Source organism: Lithobates pipiens, unplaced genomic scaffold (genome assembly GCF_037356315.1).
Source record: "Lithobates pipiens isolate NorthernLeopardFrog02 unplaced genomic scaffold, aLitPip1_a1.2 Scaffold_13, whole genome shotgun sequence".
NCBI lineage: Eukaryota > Metazoa > Chordata > Amphibia > Anura > Ranidae > Lithobates > Lithobates pipiens.
The window spans coordinates 28,343,128-28,364,368 of NW_027507718.1; the positions used below are offsets into that span (position 1 = coordinate 28,343,128).

The 21,241-nt window shown below is 47.9% G+C and overlaps 1 protein-coding gene across 1 annotated transcript in view; it reads right to left on the reverse strand.

The window, feature by feature from the left end:
• The window catches only part of LOC143975838 (transmembrane channel-like protein 2-A), a 152,826-nt gene that overhangs the window by 96,736 nt on the left and 34,849 nt on the right, over window positions 1-21,241 (reverse strand). The window contains exon 7 of the mRNA XM_077478402.1: window positions 4,277-4,375. Coding sequence (XP_077334528.1) covers window positions 4,277-4,375 — 99 coding nt within the window. The remainder of the gene's footprint in view (window positions 1-4,276; window positions 4,376-21,241) is intronic.

The window sequence follows — 21,241 nt, forward strand, 5'->3', positions numbered from 1 at the left end:
TCTCCATCCATCCATCCATCCGTGTGTGTGTGTCTCCATCCGTGTGTGTGTGTGTGTGTGTGTGTGTGTGTGTGTGTGTGTGTGTGTGTGTCCAGCCTACCTGCACCTACACCCGCAGCAGATCGCAAAACGCAGTGCGGAAATGAATAGGGTTTGCAGTGTTAGCTGCATGGCAATATAGTGTGAACCAGGGCTGAGGACCCATTCACTTTGGCAGGGAAAAGGGAATAGTTGAGTCGCAGATTTATTCCCGCTGGCCACCCACACAGAGAAGACCATCCAGCAGCCACTTTGCGTCATAGCCACGACAAAAATCCCATCATGTTTAGTGGGCAGTACAGGTGTGTGTGTGTGTGTGTGTGTGTGTGTGTGTGTGTGTCCAGCCTACCTGTGTCCCGAGCCTTTGTCCCGAGCCTCCGTCCCGTGTCGTGCCTTGCCTTCGTCCCGTCCCGTCCCGTCCCGTGCCGTGCCTTGCCTTGCCTCCGTCCCGTGCCCTCTTCGTCGGCGGCCATTGTAAAATTCAAAAGCCGCGCCTCCTCCTTCGCCTGTGATAGGCGGAACACTGAATTTCCCAGCAGCCTGTGTTCCGCCTATCACGGACGTCGTATCATCCTCGTCCGTAGTACGAGGATGAGACGATGCCCGTGATAGGCGGAACACAGGCTGCTGGGAAATTCAGTGTTCCGCCTATCACAGGCGAAGGCGGAGCCGGAGGCGCGGCTTTTGAATCATAGAATGGCCGCTGTCTGTCTGCTCGACACGCTGATCGAGCGGGCAGACAGCGATGACTCGAGTATAAGCCGAGGGGGGCACTTTCAGCCTCAAAAAAGAGGCTGAAAATCTCGGCTTATACTCGAGTATATACGGTATGTTGTTTGTCGATTTTTTTCCTTGCTTGCTGCAGTGTAGATACTACTCTTAGCGAACACCCCTGATCTAACAACCTTTCCCTTTCAATTTCCAAGCTGTCAGGTGTAATCGCTCTGGAGACGGGTGTAGGAATTGTCCTTGTGAGAGCAAATCCGGGAACAGTGGGAGTGGGAGCGGCTCCTCTGTGTTTAGTTGCAGGGTGGTCGCAAACCATGGTCTCCTGGGCCAAAAGGGTAATACCGCTATCACTGTGGAAGACGAACTCCTCAGTCTAGACAGAAACCTGGCTATCAGGGGCACCGGAGGGAATATGTACCCTAGGCGAAATTTCCAAGGGTGGTGGAGACAGCCGATTCCCATCGATGTTTGATAGGCGGTCCTTGCTAGGAAGCGGGTACATTTACAGTTCGCTGGTGTTGCCGCTAAATCTATATCTGGAGCACCCCACCTGCGTGTGAGAAGAGCAAAGGCCTGGTGACTGAAAGACCCTTCGTTGTTCGATATAAATACTCGACTTAGGTCGTCCGCGAGTTGTTAACCTGTGCCCACTCGATTATGGGTTGAACTTCTTGCATTAGAATTTTGCTTCTGGTGCCCCCTTGCCTGTGGACATAATTTACAGCCACTGTATTGTCCATGTGCAGAAGGACACACTTCCCTGAGAGAAAGGGACCGAAGGTTAGGAGTGCTTGCCATGCGGCCCTGAGCTGCAGAAGGTTTGAGACTACCCCTTGTGGGCAGAAGGACCAACAGCCCTGTGCTCCCCGGTCTAGATGGTGCGCTCCCCACCCGTGACGACTGGCGCCTGACGTTACTATTTCTGGCAGTGGGTGTACAATAGGATGACGGCGTACTAAGTTGCTGAGTTGTTTGAGTCCACCATCGTACAGATTCCTTTACTGACCTGGTGATCGATATTTGTTATGACATTGAGGACTCGTTCCACTGTGTTAGGAATGAATTCTGGAGTACCCTCGAGTTCCACTGGGACCACTGAACCATTAGAAAGGTTGATGACATTGAGCCCAAGATGCTTAGGCACGTTCTTGCTGACAGGTGGTCTGCCGACAGGAGCCTTTTTACTTTGCAGACGAGTGGATATAGTTTCTCTTGGGGAAGCCCGACTGTGTTGGAACTGGTGTCTAATTCGGCTCCTAAGAAGACCATTTTCTGTACTGGGACCAGGCTGCTCTTCCTCCAATTTATTATCCACCCGAACTGCTGGAGTGTGGAAATTAGTATTGATCGATGTCGTAGGAGTGTTTCCCGACTGTCGGCTAGAAGAAGAATATCGTCCAGAGGACTCTTAGTCCCCTCTCTCTCAGGAGTCCTATAACTGGAAGTAAAACCTTTGTAAAGGTCCTGGGTGCCGTTGATATCCCAAACGGGAGAATTTTGAACTGAAAATGTTGTTTGCCTATCGCAAAGCGTAGGTACTTTTGAAAGGTTTGATGCACGGGAATGTGTAGGTAAACGTCGGACAAATCGACCGAGAGCATCCAATCTTTCTCTTCTACTGTTAGTAATATTGATTGGAGACTCTCCATCTTGAAGGATTCAACTAGAATCATTTGGTTCAAGTTCTTTAAATCTAACACCGGCCTCAGATCTCCTGTCTTCTTTGTAACTAGGAAAAGAGGAAAGTAAAAACCCTCTCCTCTCTGCTCCTGTGGGACCTCTATGATTGCCTGCTTCTGAAGTAACTCCATGATGTATTTGACTAGAAGCTTCAGTTTCAGACGCAAAGATGGTAGCTTGGTGGGTTTGTAGTGTTTTTTTGGCGGTTTTTGTTTGAACCTCCACCTGTGGCCCTCTTGAATGGTGGATATTGTCCAGGGATCTTTTATTCGGTCTATCCATACTTGGGCAAATAACCTCAGCCTTGCACCTACTATTGCGGGCTGGGCATGCGTGGCATCAAAAAGATTTTTGTTGATCTCCTGGAATGGTTGTCTTTGATTTTTGGACTCTCACGAAGGAGGGTTGTGTGCTTCGCCAATTTCGTTTGAATTCCTTCCTGGGTCTATAAGATCTTGCGTCCCGGTACCTCTCGGGCAAGTTTTGTCTGAAGGGCGGATTTTTTTGCTCTTTAGATCTTCTGTCCGATGGTATTAGACCCGATTTCCCCCCTGTGACTTTTGATATTGCGGAATGTAACTTTGGGCCGAAAAGATTAGTACCGTCATAAGGGATCTTGCACCAACTGGATTTGGAAGTTGTGTCAGCGACCCAAGGCTTCAGCCAGAGCGCTCTCCTGGAGGTTACTGAAGCCAGCATCGAGATCGATCTTACGGTCCATCACATCCTTAAATGTTACGGCTGCTTCCCTTGCATCGGCTTCCTTGTCTTGAGTTGCTTCCTCCAGACAGATTTGGCATACGAGTTTATTCGGTAACGCTTGCGCTCCACAAACCCAGCAGATGTTAACCGCAGGTCTGGTATGGTGCTCCTCTCGATGCTGGTGCGAGGATGGTGACTCTCTGCGGTGGCGGCAAGATCTTGACTGACTGCGCTGAGAGTGGTAGTGTCTCGAGGGGGAACGTTCCTTCCGTTTAGAATGGGATGACCCCGATGACCTGCCAGAGCTACCAAAATGAGAGGTATTAATGGGCAGTGCTCTCTTTTCTCCTCTTCATTACTTACCAATCCATACGCCCCTTACCTTGTAGTTCTTGGATGGTCTACTATGGCAGCAGTCTCCATAGGGCAGAATAGAGTATACCTGTGACCAGAGGTTTTCAGTGTGAGAGACAATGCACAGTATAAGCAGCAGGTGCTGGCATAGAATAAACAGTAAAATGACAGAAAAATTACAAAAAAAAAAAAAAAAACCTTACCAGAGTCTAGGGCGGACTTGTCTTGCAAGGCAGCAGGCTGTGTGATCAAACCAGGATGGAGAGTGGTGTAGAAATCACAGGCAGCATCAGAAGTGGAAAAGAGCAGTTTTTAAATAAACCGCCGTCGCAGAGGGAATGACGTCACCGCCACGCATGCACCCTGGCCGCCCATGCCGCCCTACGCCATCTTGGATGCTGGCAAATGGAGAGGGCAGAGGCAATGTCACGTCCTGATCGCTGAGCGTCCTAATGTGGCCCCCATGATGGAGAGGGCATACCGCTATAGGACTACAGGGCTCAGCATGCACAGAGGGGCAAAAGCAAGAAAAAAAGAAAGGAAAAGAAAAACTAAATGTAAGAAAAGGAAAAAGGTATGTGGAGAATCATTAGATCAGGCCAAGAGGTGGAAGTAAATCAGAGGGAGACCGCTGCAAAATTTAAAAAACCTCTTTAAGGCTTTGTATAAAAATGTGGAATTTTTGCCTTGCCCCTGAGACCATCAGAGTGGGGCCCCCTGCGTTATAGCTAATTTAGAGACTGTAAGTAAGGAAGTAAGGTATGTATTTTACCCTAAACTCACTAAGAACATCATAGTTGACTGATGTTGCCTCCTCAGCTCTTGGTACAATCTTTCTTGGAATGCTTCCATATGGAAGGCCCATTAGCATCTGTGTTGTAAAGAAAAATATACTCAGCATTATGACAATTTATTATATTTTTTTCATATTTTTTTTTAAGTGCATTAATATAAATTGTTAAAAAGATATATCATCTACAAAAGAAAAATAATGCTTAGGCATGCAACAATTATCAGATTAAATAAAGTACAATATTCATACAAAGTTATAATGTTATAGATATAAATGCTGTTTTCCACCACCGTGAAAAATGTATTTGGGACAGCAATGTTATTAGAATGTTTGACATAATGCTTTAAAAGATCCATGTGCTAGCTTTGTGATTTGAACCTACAGTGTGCTTTTTTCTATACAATACTATACATAGAACTTTTAATTTGGTATTAGTTATTTTATTCTGTGTAACATTAAGTCATACATGTATACATGCTCTTTTTATTAAATATTTGTTATAGCTTTTATTCTTTGGAATTACAATTGTATATTATTGTGGAGGTGTTTTTTTTTAAATAAAATTTCGGTTAATAATACAAAGTATTATTTATTTTTCTGTAGTGATTTATTTCCTTTCTAATCACTCCCCTCTCTATTCTCCCCTCCTGCCTTTCTTCCCTCTTGCCAGTGAGTTCACTATGATCACTCCTTTCCAGGACCTTATGTAAATATGAAATTGCACATTTTAGTGATAGTATTCCTTAAAGGCTCCATTCACTCTGACCCTATTATACTATTCAGCTGTTACTGTATTTTGAAGGCTAAAACCAGATAGTGAAGCAGCATACTGCTGAACACTGCAATAGACTACATTACCGATTTAGAACCTTTAAAGTAACAAACAAACAGATGGCTTCTTTTTCTGCTTCGCCATCTTTTTTCAGAAGGTCATTGTACTCTTTGCTTTGCATGCAACTCAGCAGTGGCCAGGCAATCAGGAAAAAAGGTTTAAAATTTAAATTACAAGGTCATGCTTTAGTGCTGCCTCCATACTATCCTGCTGCCATATTGTACTGACGTTTGAGTACCTTTTGGTAAACAGATACCTCCTCCCTCCGCTGTTCATGCTGCATCAAACAACTCACCATCATCATAGTCCAGGGTAGTGTTACTTGAATGCGCCTCGATTTGTGAGTAGTTTGGCCAAACAGGTCAAAATGTTTGGAATTTGGAAGATATTGAATACAAACCCCAATGGGGAAAAAATCTGGTAATTTGTCTCTGGGGGGTATCTATAGCAGCCAAATGCAACAAAATGGCATGGAAACATCATCAAATGTTGGATGGGGTCATTTGATGCAGCTTCAAAGGCAACATAGGAAAGATGAAAATCACAGCTTTGTGCAGTCTGTTTTTTTTTTTTAATCAAAAGTTTTTTATTGCAAAAGGGAACCGGCTCAAATCAAAACATACATCAAATTGCACTTCAATTTGTTCGTGATAGAACATTGAGATAACCATCAGTCATTCCCTTCAAGAACCGAGTAGGAGTGAGTATTCAGAGTGTGGCATACATAATGTTTATTTCTGTATGGTGTTACTCTGCGATCCTCTGTCATGGTTCTGGCAGCTTTGACATCCCTGCTTTTTTCCCTGCAGTATTGCTTTACGTTTAAAAAAAGACTAGCATTTCCTCGGGTATCCATTATGTTTATGGGCATCTAAGCAGCCACATCTGTTCCCTGGGGCTAATCCCGGGCATATCAAGCCATGCGTCCCATAATCTGTCAAATTTCTCAGGGTTCCCCCTATGCTGATATATGTATTTTTCCATGGTAAGGATATTACCCATGTGCTGAATCCAGGATTTAACCATCGGCGAAGTGACAGATTTCCAGCTCATAAGTATTGTTTTCCTAGCTTGGAATATGGCTCTGGCAAAAGTCATTCTGGTCATTTCCTCTGAGATTGCCTCCTCCAGTACTCCCAGAAGGCAACATAGTGGATCAGGTGGGACATTTGTTTGGAAAACCCATTTAAGCGTGGCCAGGACCCCCTTCCAATATCTCTGGAGTTGGGGCAACGCCAGAGGAGGTGTATCAGGTCACCTGGCACTTGTCACACATCTAGTCAGGTATTTTGCCCATTTTATAAAGTTTTACTGGGGTATAATGTGCCCGCAACAGGATGTACAATTGGGATATTTTTTGAGATACATTTAGAGAACAAGTGTTGACGGCTTGAAAGGCCTCTTCCAGCTGCTCTCCTGCAATAGGTCCTAGGTCTGCCCTCCACTGGGTCAATGCTTTCATGGAAAATCCCTCTAAGAGTGCAGATAGAAGCATAAGATAACATTGGGATATTATACCCTTTGTGTCCGTTGTATTTTGTAGTATGTGGAAGAAAGGAGTGGGTGATTGTACCCATTCCATTGTGATACCTTGTGCTTTAACAGCGTGCTTTAGTTGTAGGTAGTAAAATAACATGCTGGTGGGGCAGTGCAGATTGCAGGTCAGCAAAAGAGAGTAATCTCCCATTGTGAAAGAAGTGCCTGAGGTGAGTTATTCACATGGGGCACCACCTAGGTCCCTATTGGAGCTTGGCCAGTTCCTCATACAATTTATTCTCCCCGAATGGGCTGTAAACAGTGTACCTTGTTATTTTCTGTAATTGTTTTACCTTATTCCACGCATTCTGAAGGAGTGTGTATGTGGGCATTTGTTTGCTGGACCGTTGGAACAGCTGTGCCTCCAGGCCCTCCAGTATGGACTCTGACCCTGTGGCAGTAAACAGGAGTTTGGCTGATGAGCCAGCAGGCCTGGGAGCCATAGCTCCAATCAAGTGCTGCAGCTGTGCAGCCAAATAGTATATCCAAGGGTTGGGGAGTGCCAAACCACCCCCCTCCTTTGGATATTGTATTTGTTCCATTTTGATCCTGGGGGGCTTGTTGTGCCAAAACAGTAATCTGAATGGGGAGTTGACCACTCTAAAAAAATTTAAGTGGGATAACCACAGGTGTGTTGTGAAGCAGGTATAGGAGTTGGGGCATAAGGATCATCTTAATAAGGTTTGTTTTCCCCGCCAAGGGCATTTTAAGTCGGTTTCATATGTTTATTTTGTCTCTGAAGTGAGTCAGTAAGGGGTATATATTTTGATTGTAGTAGTCAGTCGGCTTGGGCGTAACGTGGATACCTAGGTATTTAAAGGAGGTTACTACAGGGACAGGGCAGGGGAACTCTGCTTCCGACCCAGGTGTCCCATTCAGAAACATTATTGTGGATTTGGACCAGTTAATGGTTAAGCCTGAGTAGTGTCTAACATCTGTGATGAGCGACATTGCATGTGACAAATATTCGTCCTCCAGAAAGAGGAGCATGTCATCATCATAAAAGCATTCATTTCTGGGGGGCGTGGCCAAGATGGCACTGTGAGCGGCAGCTTTTTCTAGTGAGCTTCGCTCTTCCACCTTTAATCTGGATCCAAGACTGTAGTATTTCCCTACGTTTAGCCCCTCCAGGGAGCGGGGATCGAGGGTTGGCACAGCGTGGAAAGGGGAGGGAGATTGGAGGCCGGTGCACTTCCCCCGGCCACATCTTGGCCCCCCTCGAGAATTTAGGCCGAAGCCACGGCCTTTCCTGATGGCCTCCGGACGGAGGAGCCCGGCGTTCCCTGCGATCCCAATCGGGGCCCTCCAAGGCCCGTGGACAGCGCACGGCGGGGGAGCAGTCTGTCCCCCGGTGGATGTCGGCTACCTCGGGAGCTCATCTCCGCCTTTAGCGGTGAGTAGGCCGTAGCCTTTCCTAACGGCCTCCAGCCGGATGGAGGCTCCAGGTCCCTCCTTCACCTGCGTGCAGAGCCATCCATATCTCACAGGCCACATACAGTGGATGCTGGCTCTCCCTGGGACACATAGCGTCCCCCACTTGTGACTAGGCTGCAGCCGCAGCCTTTCCTGATGGTCCCCCATGGAGCCGGACCGGGCCGGAGACCCCATCTGACCCTGCTTCTGGGGACTCCTGTGTGGCCCCCAGCTCACGGACGGCGGGCCAAGGGGTAGCCCCAGCACACATCCAGGCCTTCTCATACACACAGGCCGCGGCCGAAGCAGGAGTAACCTTCCCTGATGACACCTGGATATCCGGAGTCACTGCTATACACTCTGGGAACTGCTGGTAAGGGGGACGGACTGCCTGGGGGGCCCCAATTGATGCTAGTGACTCTCCCTGGCGCCCCCGGACCCCACTTATACAGGCCCTAAATTACCCAGGCTGCACACAAATACCAGCGTGGGCTCCAACCACCTGAATGAGGCGCCGGAACTCGGGCGCAAAGTTTTGCAAAGGGGGTAAGCGACTGACTTTTCCATCACAGCCTGACCCCTCCCCCAGACTCCGACAGACCCCCGAGAGGAGGTTCGCACTACACGGAGTGCCCACAAGGCCTCACAGACAGGCCCCATGGACCCGGCCGAGTCTCGGCCTCCCTGGCTGGCAGAGGTCATGGCGGCCATCGCCACTTACCAAACCATGCTAACGGCAAAGATAGAAGCTGTGCAGCTGGATATGGGTCTCATCCACTAAGATATAGACAAACTCAGGTCCAGAGTCGCCGAGACCGAGCAAAGGGTGAGTAATACTGAAGATACAGTGTCAGAACATAGAGCAGCACTCCGCACCCTTCAAACCAAATTAAAGGCCCTGGAGTACAGAGCTGAAGATGGCGAAAATAGGAACCGGCGCAATAATCTCCGTCGGCCTGCTGGAGGGTGCTGAGGGGAGCAATCCCAAGTGTTTTGGGGAGGGTATGCTGCATGACCTCCTCCTTGATGCTCGCCTGTTGCCCCACTACGCAGTGGAAAGGGCACACCGCATACCACCTAAACCAGGGCCTCCTGGATCCCCCCACGAACCTTCATCCTCCGCCTCCTCAACTTCAGAGACAGAGATGAAATTCTCCATGCCTCTAGAATTGTCGGGGACTTCCGATATCAGAATGCCAAGTTGATGATCTTCCCTGACTATTTGGTGGAGACTTAAAGGCTCAGGAAATCCTTCGACCATGTCCAAGCAACCTTGAGAGCACATCTGAAATAGTATCTTCTTCCCTGGCCCGTCTAAGAGTCCAGGACGGTGAGACGACCCACTTCTTTAACACCCCCAGAGAGGCTTCTACTTGGATCGACTCGCTGCCACCAGCCCGCTGACTGACCATACGACACCCTTAATTATACTGGATTGACCACAAACTATCCCACAGTTGAGACTCCCATACCTTTTGTTGCACCTGTTGTGCCCTGTTTGCACCCACAGTGGGTTCGCCTTCGACAGAGGAAGTAAACTCCTCTGTAGAGGGATTTTAAGTCGGCACCCCTAACAAAAGACACAGTCAGGAGAATGCTGCGACCTGCTGCTCCTCTTTGCCTGCTTTTGTCCCTCCTGAGGCATGGGGCTCATGTTATGCTTACCATTTTCCTCTTGGATCGATTTTACTGATGGGACACAATACAGGTTTCCTTTCTCCTCTTAGATCTGTGTCCCTTGCAGCTTCCTATGTTGAGGCGGCGGCTGTCTCACGCTAAGAAGGTTGCTCATTCTGCTGCCTGATCCCCCCCAAAGAAGGGAACTCGCCTCTTGCACAGACCCCCTGTTGCAGCCGGCGAGCTGACACGGTTTGGGATGTATACCCTCCACAGTTTCAGGGGGTTGGGTATTTTCCCCTAATGGGGCCAGTGGTTTAATTTTTTTATTTTCATTATGGTTATTGGGTTTTTACAACTGTTCTTAGTTTGGTTTTGTTACATTTGTACACTAAAAATCTTGATATTTCAGTGTTGCATTGCCTTGTCTCGGGTCCAGTGGTCCGACCTGGGAGCCGAGATCTATGATGATCCTTACCCCTCTATTGCCTTCAGAGTCCATGTCTACTCTTAACATCCTCTCATGGAACACCAGAGGGTTGAACTCCCCGGTTAAACGATCTCTGGTGTTCCAATTCCTTAAAACTTATAACCCACATATATGTGTGCTCCAGGAGACACACCTCATCTGGAGCAGGATTCTCTCCCTTAAAAAACCCTGGGTGGGATACCATTATCACTCCACCTATTGTAGTTTTGTAAAGGGCGTCAGTGTCCTGGTAGTGAAGTCCCTCCCCTTCAGGCTTCTGGATCTGACCCTGGACCCGGACGGTAGGTATGTCATTATTCATGCGATGATCTACTCGATGACCTGGACCATTGTGGGTTTATTTTTGCCTCCGCCGGCCTCCTTGCTGGTGTTGAATCAAATCACTAGCAAGATGGCCTAGTTTGCCTTGACAATACTCTCATTCTGGGTGATTTCAATCTAGTTCCTGACTCAGACATGGATAGACTGATGCCTGGGGGGCACCACTGCTCTGGGCTGGTTGAGTGGGCGGACACCTATGGCCTGACAGATGTCTGGAGATGGAGACACCCCAGATCTCAGGCATTTACATGTCACTCTGCCTCTCACAGAACGTTCTCGCATAGACTTGTTTTTTGCGGGGAGCCCAGTTCTTCCAAGAATCATGGACACACAAATACTGCCGAGGGGAATCTCAGACCATGCACCCTAGCTCCTGACACTAGACCTTTCCCTGTGGCCAGCTGTTTGACTATGGAAACTTTCCAGATTTTGGATTTCGGACACTGCTGTGGACGCTCAATTCAGGACTGAATTGAACGGATACTGGGCGGTGAATGCTGGCTCAGCGGAGGCCACGGTTGTGTGGGATGCCTTCAAGGCTACAACAAGGGGACACTACCAGACCATCATTGCCAGAACTCACAGGGAACACAGAGAAGAACTGACTAGGGCTGAGGGGGAATCGGTCAGTGCAGAGGCACTCTTTCTTCGCACCCGTGATCCCCAACACTATTTGCAACTGCATGCACTAACTAAAGAGGTTATCTGCCTCCGTACCTCTCTCACCCGGAAGAAAATGCTAGCCCAGTCCCAATGGATCTTTGAGCAGGGGGAGAGGTCGGGGAGATTGCTGGCCTGGCTATCCAAGGAAGGGGTAGGGGGGCATCTCGTATTTCAATTCAGATACGGGCAGCTGAGGCATGCCTTTGAGGCCCAATTCCCTTCCCCCCTTGACTTTGGAATCGGACTCCATTGAGCGTCTACTGACTTCCAGAGTAATGGGGAGACCTCTCTCGACTTTATACCTTTACCTTACAGTAGAATATGACACCAAACTGATCAAATCCTGGGAAAAATGGAGGGCAGACATCCCTTCCTTGGGTGCGGAAGAGTGGAATGAGTGTCTAACCTTATACATTCCCTCTATGATTGCCGCAAAAGATATGTTTATACAATTTAAGTTCCTGCATAGGACTAACTTCACCCCACAGAGGTTGGCCCGTATTTACCCTCACAGAGATCCTACCTGTCAAAGATGTAAAGAAGAGGTGGGTACCTTCTGGCACATGGTCTGGTCCTGTCCCAAACTCTAGCCCTACTGGACGGCAGTGGTTTCTACGCTGAGCGGGTCGAATCTCCAGGTTGACCCTCAAACCTTACTATTAAGCCATCTGGCAGACATTGAGGGGGACAGATATAGTAAACTGTGTCTTTCCTTCTCATTGTACTATGCCAGACGTGAGATTCTGTTGAGATGGAAATTAAAAGAGCCCCCTACCCTGGCCTCGTGGAGGTGATCAGTGACCATGGTTCTCCCCCTGTATAAGCTGACCTATGAAAATAGACAATGCCCAGGGAAGTTTGATAAAATCTGGTCCTCTTGGATAGATGCCTCTGCTGACCTTGATCCCCCCTCCCCCTAACTATGATTCAGACCACACCAGTTGAGATCTCCCCTCTCTTGTCTAACCACCATATCCCCTCCCACCCAGTCCACTACCACCCTGATCTCCTCCCCCCCTTTTTTTTTCTTCTCTTCCCCCCTCCCCCCCCCCCCCCCCCCCCCGGGCTCACATGACCTACAAAATGAATGATGTGAGATCTTACTAAAGATGTCATGTATTTATGATTGTGTGTAATTGGTACTCGTGACACCTGTATTATTGGATCATTAACTAAAGGATGACCGCCAGATGAAGATGGCTTCTCCTGTCTATACCTGTATGCCACCAGACTTACTATGTTGTTTTGCATTGTAATGCTGATTTGTCTAATAAACTCTTCTGTTAAAAAAAAAAAAGCATTAATTTCTCATGCAAATCACCATATTGAAATCCCCTAATCTGTGGAGGATCTCACATTGGGCCGCAAGAGGCTCAAATCGATAGTGCAAAGAGCAGGGGGGACAAGGGGCAGCCCTGTCTGGTCCCCCTGCCCAGTGCAAAGGCATGAGACATCCTGTCCGACAAGCATATGGCGGCCTGTGGAGAGCTATACAGTAACTTTGTCCACTTGATAATATTAGGGCCAAATCTAAATTTGGACAGTACAGCCCAGAGATAGCCCCAGCTGACACCATCGAATGCCTTAATGGCGTCAAGAAACAACAGTGCCCCTTTGCCCGCATTATCTGCTGGTGTCTGCATGTTCAAAAAAGTATTCTAAGATTAGTTGCGGTTGATTTTCGGGGCATGAAACCTGCCTGGTCTGGGTGGATAATATTTAGAATAATCTTGTTAACTCTTATGGCTAGGATCAGGGCCGCTGATAGGCCAGTACAACTGGCCCTGCTGTACCGGGCCTGACCAGCAGGGGGGGCCCGGGCAACCTGAACTGCAAAGTAAATAAAAAATTAAAATTAAAATAAAAAAAAGATTCTCCTCCACCGATCATCGTCCGCACAACCCCACCTCCGTTCGGTAAGGTTTTTTTTTTATTAGATGCGATTAGTCTATGCTGTATGAGGCTGCAGGGGAGGGACTATTTGTTGTATTTCGGGCGCGGAAGAATACGCCTTCTGCACCCGCTCCTCCTGCTCCGCACACCGCACAAGTCCCCCGAGTCTCTTACCTGGTGCTGTGGCTGTGTTTAAATGGGAGAGAGAGAGAATCGCTCGCTATTCTCCAATTGGGGAGGAGGCTTCCGCCTTCAATCCACACCCCTCGTCTCTCATTGGCTCCAGAGAAGCTGAATTTGTGGCGCCAAATCTGAGTCCTGAGCAGGAGAGGAGCTAGCTGAAGGAAGCATCGGAAATGTCAGCACTGACAACTCGCACACATAGGACACTGAGCTGAGCCTACTGAGTGAGTGAGGGAGGGAGGGAGGGAGGGGGAGAGCACCACCCCAGGAGCCTGGACATTGTCACTAGTCTGCTCATATAAGACACCCTCAGGTCAATGGATAAAGGTGTAACTCGATCTCTTCCATGCTTGTGTGTGTCAGGCAGCACCGAGCCTCCTCCCCCCCCCCTCCCCTCCTGGGGGGAGAACAGAGCAAGCAGGACAACACAGTAGCGATCATGGCTACCCATAAAGTAGTCACTGGAGCTCCCCCAAGACAAGATAACAGGACGGATGGCAGACTGCATTCTTCTACTGTGAGTCGCAATTGTTCTGCCTTCCACACTGTATAAATATGTGCTTTAAACTTGTCCTGTACATCAGCAGGACAGGTCTGGTGAAAGTAAAATTCTTGAATATGTTAAGAATCAACTGGGACTTTTCACCTACTACATACATCACATGCATTTTCACAAAATAATTCTTTTTAATATATGTGTATGTACAATATTTCTGTAGCACCTGAAAAGGCCCAATATATTTCTAACGTATTCATGAATTTGTGCAATAACAGCAAAGGACGTGGTGCCACAATACAGCCCATCTCCAGGAAATTAAGATAAAGTCAATTTTTGCAGTGTGTGTGTGTGTTTGCTGTTTTCATGCTCCAGCCAGCTGCACTGCTCTCTTCCTCTAAAACTCCAGCCTCATCACATACCATAAAGTAACATTAACCCTGTATGGTATGATGAGGGGGGCTGGAGTGTCCTCTGCACATGCACCGCCGCCGCGTGGGCAAGCCCTTACACGCTCAGTCATTTTCAAACATGCATGCGCAGTGACATAATGGCACCGGGCGGCACCATTTTTAAATGTAAGGCAGCAGTGGCATTTTGTGCGGTTTCAGGAGTGGCACGCACCTCTCATCACAGCCTAGTAAGACCCCTCCGCAGCCTCTGACCCCTGTACCATGACGCAGCCTCTGACCCCTGTACCATGTCCGCAGCCTTTGCAGTGTGTGTGTGTGTGTGTATAATATATATACTTTCTTTACTTTGCTGCTATGGGCTCTGGCCTCAGAATCTAATTTCTCCATCAGTTTAGGCCAATATGTATTTTCTACATGTTGGTAAAAATCCCAATATGCTATGGGATATTTTTATAGAATTTTTTACTAGTAATGGTTAACTATACTAATGACACTGGTAGGGAAGGGGTTAACACCAGGGGAAGATCAAAGGGTTAAATGTGTTCCTAGGAAGTGCTTTCTAACTGTGTGGGGGAGGTGCTTTTAAATGTGGGAAGACATATCTGTGTTCCTGTTTAGCAGACACACAGAATCTCGGTTTTCCTACTAACAGAATGGCAATCTAACTTGTTTACATCGGCAGACCACCGTTCTGCCTCTGATGGAAACAATCGTCTGGACCCAGTGGACATTGGGTCCACCAGACCCACTAATTAGCTCTCGGTGTGTCCAGTCAAGGCGGCAGTGGGTCAGACAGCGCACGTACCCGCAAGTGTAGAAGTACCATACCTGTACGTGATTCTGCTCACAGGAGACGCAGCCCCACAGAAAATGTACGTGGTTATATGTGCGTTTTTTGTTCTTTATTTTCTTAACTCTTTAAACATTTATTTTGAACATACAGTAGAGAAATTATGTGACCAATGCATGTAATGTAAGTGCAATATATAGGTGTGGCTTGTGCGTGGGTGGGTGGTGACAAAGGGGGCCCCATGATCCCCTATTGCCCGGGGGCCCCATGAGTTGTCAGTCCGCCCCTGCCTATAGTGTTGCGGAGTGATATTCCTCTCTCTCTCTCTCTCTCCGTGTGAGAAGAAGTAGCAGAGTGCAGGGGCCGGGCGATCTAGCTATTGTGGACACTCAGGAAGAGGGAGGAAGTGATCTCTGCTGCCCTGCTGGAGCTAACAAATACACAGGTGAGGTGTATGCTTGAAGTTCAACATCTACTCATACTCTGCAATACATACTCTGCCAATACATACTCTGCCAATACATACTCTGCCAATACATACTCTGCCAATACATACCCTGCCAATACATACCCTGCAATACATACTCTGCCAATACTCTGCAATACTTTATACCTACCCTGCCAATACTCTGCAATACTTACCCTGCCAATACTCTGCCAATGCTCTGCAATACTTACTCTGCCAATACTCTGCAATACTTACCCCGCCAATACCCCGCCAATACCCTGGCAATACCATGACAATACTCTGCAATACTTACCCTGCCAATACTCTGCAATACATACCCTACCAATACTCTGCAATACATACCCCGCCAATACCCTGGCAATACTTACTCTGGCAATACTTACCCTGCCAATACTCTCCAAAATACCATTTTATTTATTCATTAATGGTTTGTATTACATATAGATATTAAAGAGGTATGTTCTCATCTGAAAACAGTATTTCTTTTGGATAATCAAACCTATAACTGACTGGAGAAAAACAAATATCACTTGTAGACAAACCTACACTTTGTTTCAAGGCGGGGTCTGGGGAGGGACAATGGGTGGGGTCAGGGGTGGGGCTAAAGGAGGGACCAGGGGCGGGGCCAGGGTGGAGCTGAAGGGGGCCCCATCAGGTAGGCTGTACGGGGCCCCATGATTTCTATCAGCGGCCCTGGCTAGGATTTTGGCTAGTATATTAATGTCACTTTGGGGCAATGAGATGGGTATGTATGAGTTGGGATCTAATGAGTCCTTGCCTGGTTTGAGTAACAGTATGATATTTGCCATAGTGCTAGGTAGCTGTCCCAAGTCAAGCACGGTATTAAATACTTACAGGAGTTTAGGCAAAATTACCTCCCCATATTGGGTATAGACTACCATGGGAAGCCCGTCATCCCCTGGTGCCTTGCAGGATGTCAGAGAACTTCCCAAAATGGACTCTGTGCTGGGCGCCCTGAGTTGCGCCTGTGTGCGCTGTTGTGCGGGTGCACCTGTACGTGTGCCTGTGCATGCTGTTGTGTGGGCACTTGCGGGTGAGTGTGCGGGTGTACGCACCTGTGTACAATGGCGCTTGGCACCAAGCGCCCTATTTAAGCTTTGCTCGGTGCTGTCCGATCTGCAGCTCCCTGTGTCCTTGTTCCTGTCTGAACACCTGATCTCCTAACTACCTGGTTTGCCCTTTGAATTATTCTCAGTCTTCTGCCTGCATCTGACCCTGGCATGTCTTTGACCTTGAACCTGCCTGCTCCTCTGTACTACACTGCCTGTCTGTTGCCAACCCTGCCTGTGACCTGGACTCTGAACCCGCCTGCTCCTCTATACTGTGCTGCTCGCCTATTGCCAACTCTGCCTGTTACCTGACCTGCCTGTTGAGCTCCTGCTCTGCATCTGCTGTCTGTGTTCCAGCTGACTAGTGATCATCAATCCACTTGCACCAGGATCCTGGGCGAACCAATCACGTAAGGGAGACCTTCCCCTGCTATTTCGGGCTCATCGGTCAGGTACGTGGAAGTCTGACACAGGTAGAAAAGGAGGCAGCAGCCTCCTTTAGCTCCTCTAGCGTGAACGGAGCTTCCATCTCCAGGCTAGCTTGATGGGTCAAATGCGGTAGGGGTATTGTTTCTAGATAGTCCTTTAGTGCCTCATCTAAGTAATCATCACTAGGCCTGTACACTTCTGCAAAGAAAGATGCTAGTTCTGTAATTATTAGCTCTAGGTCATTCACCAGCCGTCCATTGCTACAGCAAATGGCTCCTATTACTGGGTAAAAATTCTTACCTTCCTCATAGAGAGCCTGCTTAGTGAAAAAGTGTTTCCTCTCTGCAGTAGAGGATCTTAACTGGTCCAGGGAGTCCTGTCCCAAATCCATGCCTCCCTCGTAGAGTCAAATGGGTCAGTGACATGAGAGTTCCAACTGCCATACCTGATCTTCCACCCCTTCATGGAGGGCTAACAAGTTTTGTTTTATGGCCTCAATTTCTGATATGAACATGCCTATAAGGCATGACTTAAAGGTATCCCATTTCATTAACAGATTTGGGTATGATTGGTTATTCTGGAAAAATCCCTCTATTTGTTTGACCACTCGCTCTGGTGAAGAAAAGAGTTTTCGTCAGAAGGCGGTTAGTTTCCACGGGGGTCTCAGCGGGGAGATAGCTGGACGGGTAGTTAAATGTGCCACCATAGGGGAGTGGTCTGATGTCCCCCAAGGAAAATATTCCACCTTGGTAACCAAGTTAAAGATATGTGAGGAGCCTACACAGAGATCAATGCGGGAGAAAAAAACATGAGTTTTTGAGAAGCAGGAGAATTGCTTAGTAGTGGGATATTTCAACCGCCATATGTCTGTCCAACCCACCTCTGACGACAGACGGTTTAAAATAGTGCCTCTGTCACCCAAGGGAGTTTGGACTGGAAGATACCTGTCCAGCCTGGGATCCAAGTAACCGCTAATGTCTCCCATAATCATGGTGTGGACTTCAGGCTTGTCAACTAGGTATCAGAGAAGAAGCTGCAATACTTCTCTAGAAAATGGAGGGGGAATGTACACAAAGGCAATAATCACATTCAAAGTAAACAGTTTACAGTACAGAAACACATATCTTCCCATGGGGTCCACTACAGAGTCTAATTCCTGGTACGCCAAGGACTTATGGACCACTACACTCACTCTGCGAGAGTATGCAGAGTGCGTGGAGTGGTAAGCCTTGCCCACCCAGGAATATTGTAAGGTGGGTTTCCTGTAGGCTTATTATGGTCGGGTGGAATTTCTTGAGACAAGAGCTAATCATGGTGCGTTTTAGTGGGTCATGCACTCCCCGAACGTTCCATGACGCTATTAAAGTGGTAGCCATATTAAACATAGTAGTTTAGCACAGCACTAGTGTGCAAATTTCCAGATCATGCGCCTGAGCACGGTAGTGCCACAATCTGCTGGGTAATCGGTTATTTTCTCCAGGAGATAAATGGTTAAATACTTAAAAATTGTCTGGAGCAAGTAAAAAAAAACATTGAAGTGTTGGTTTCAAAACAAAGCGCAACTGCGCAACTAGAGCGCATATAGGAAAATAGCACGTAACCTGGCCACCGAGCAGCCGTCACCCTCTTGGATGGGGTGGTAGCAATTCGCCGCCTTCTCCTCTCAGGCCAGGTGCCAACTGGGCACCAGCAAAAGGGTCCCTGCAACTGGGACATGATGGAACCCAGTAAGAGCGTGCAAGCTTGACTCTCACACTGAGACATAGAACTAAACTTGGTGCTTAACGCTGCATCTGAAGCTATTCAAATCGCTGGTTTAGGCAACCTGTAAAGTGTCCCACTGTGTGTATGGTGAACTTGTAGTGTCAGCAGACATCATACCTGCCGTGCCATGTTTAGTCACCATGTTTCAGTCTCCCCTGTCAGCGTCTTGGCATCTCCGGAGGTCCTGCTCATTGTGGTCCAGCCAGGTAGCTGCATCCGAAGCTGATTCAAAGAAAGTGGCTTGCCCTCTAACTGTGACCTGCAATTTGGCTAGGAACAGCATGGCGTAGGTCACCTGAATTTTTTGTAGGAGTTTCTTCACCTCTGCATATTTAGCTCTTTTCGTTGCACCTTGGTCGAAAAATTAGGATAGAAAGTCCCATTAAAATGAACATAGCCTTTTTCCCTTGCAAGTCTAAGTATGATTTCACAATCTTTGTAATTCAAGAGCCAACATGGATTTTGGTGGATTGCCAGGGGGGGGGGGGGGGGGCGCGGTGGTGTGTGGTGGGCCCAATCAACCACAAACAGTGAGGAGAAGGCCTCCCTGCCCAATATATCTTGCAGCCATTGCTCTGTAAATGCTGCGGGGTCTCGGCCCTTGACTTTTTCGGGGAGCCACACGATGCAGACATTGTTCCGCCTTAGGTGGTTCTCGATGTCATCTGTTTTGGCGTTGGCCTGTGCCACTTGCTGTAGTGCTGTCCTGGTGTCCCTGGTGAGTGGAAGTATCTGATCTTCCACCTCGCTAATTCTGATCTTCCACCTCGCTAATTCCGCCGAGGTTCTCTCCCTAATTTTTTGGAGGTCCTGTCTCATAAGGGACACTGTTTCGGTGAGACCCCCAAACTGCTCTTTCAGGCCATCCACGGAAGCCATGCAGCGTTGAACATCACGCAGGATTTCATTCAGTGTGGGTTGCTGTGTGTCTTCCTGCAGTGTATAAAACAGGTCTGGTGTAGGGACAGGGGAGCAATCCAGAGGCAGTGTATCATATAATGCTGTATGGCTGTGCTGTTTGTCTGGCTCATGTGCTGGAGTCTGTGCTTGTGGGGGGATTGACCCTTGCAGCTTTTGTGTATAATATAGCATATCCATGGGCTACTCCTTCCCCTACTGCTTATGAGCCCTAAGGGACTTACCGCCTGTCTCTTGTTGTTTATCTGCACCTTGCGCAGTTCTCTGGGGCTGGGGAGAGCCAGTACCATCTTGGGTCTCCATGGCTGCCGTGGCTGCAGTGTTTTTTTCACCTTTGCGGGTCATCATGGGCCTCGTGCAGTGCAGAAAGCTCTCCTGGGGTACCATGGGTACCTTAGCTGGCGGATTGGGTCGGTGTTGGTAGTGGCAAAAGGGTTGGAAGAGGATCTACAGCGGGACCTCCGTAGAGTGCGTCCACTCACAAACCAGTTCAGGCCACACCCATCTTTGTGCAGTCTGTTAATGCTCTACCAGATTCATCATGTGGATCAGGCAAGGTATGTTTCTCTGCGCTTTCCCAGGCAAAGGGGTGAAAGCAGGTTCAACCACTTTATCATATACACACTTGCCTGGCTTGTGCTTGTGTCTGGTCACCCCAGTGTTAGTCTGGCTTTCAGAGGTGCGAAAAGCTCTGTGGCAGTTTTGCTTGTGCATGGCACCATTTCACTTTCACTTGTTATCCTAATCATTCACTTGTCACCTGCAGAATGGAAATTCTGGTGGATGACAGCTGTTATACAAGGAGCAGGGCATCCAGTGATATCATTGACCATATATGCACTTGACTATATATGGTCAGTGACATCACTGGCATTCTTCTCCTTTGCTTACATGGGATTAATGGGATCCATGTAAGTGAATAAGACTGGTGATCACTGGTTGTTAGGGACTTGGATCGGCAGCATCCTTATCAACCATTGACAGTGGAAAGCTGCCATGTATAATAGCAGCAGTATTACTGCTATACTACAAGACAGTCAGCTCCCACCAAATAGGTACATTTTAAGGCATTCGTCCAAACACCCTATCAGACAAAGTTCGCACTTGTGTTCGTGATCATTGTGTGTTAATTTCTTGTGACCACTTCTCCTTGTAACAACTAGGAGACAGTTCAGGAGAGACAGTGCAGAACACTAGTCCTCCCACTAGTCCTCCCAGCAGCTCTTCCTAACATTCAGCTTCTTTTAGACTATACCTGAAGGTAAAGGTCAGGAAGGGGACCACTCCTTTACACATGCAAGGCCTTGCAACTCCATGGTTGCAGGCTAAGACCCTTATTTTAGCCCCATGCGTGGCTGAAGACCATATAATGGTAGCCCAGACACCCAGGGGTTGTGTCTCAACCAAATGACTAAGTCCTGTGGCCGGGGAAAAATATGTTGGGGGTGTGGCTTGGACGGAGTGAAGGCTGTGGCTGCTTCCACTCTTTACATGAGGGTTTTGTGTGATGAGTGGCTCCTGGGACTTCTTTTTTTTCTTCATTGATTTCTATGGAGCTGAGACAAGCTCTTTCCCTGCTTGCACTCCCAACAGTTGTCTGCATTTAGGATCTACTTGAGCCTGAAGCTTCAAACATAATTTCTTTGT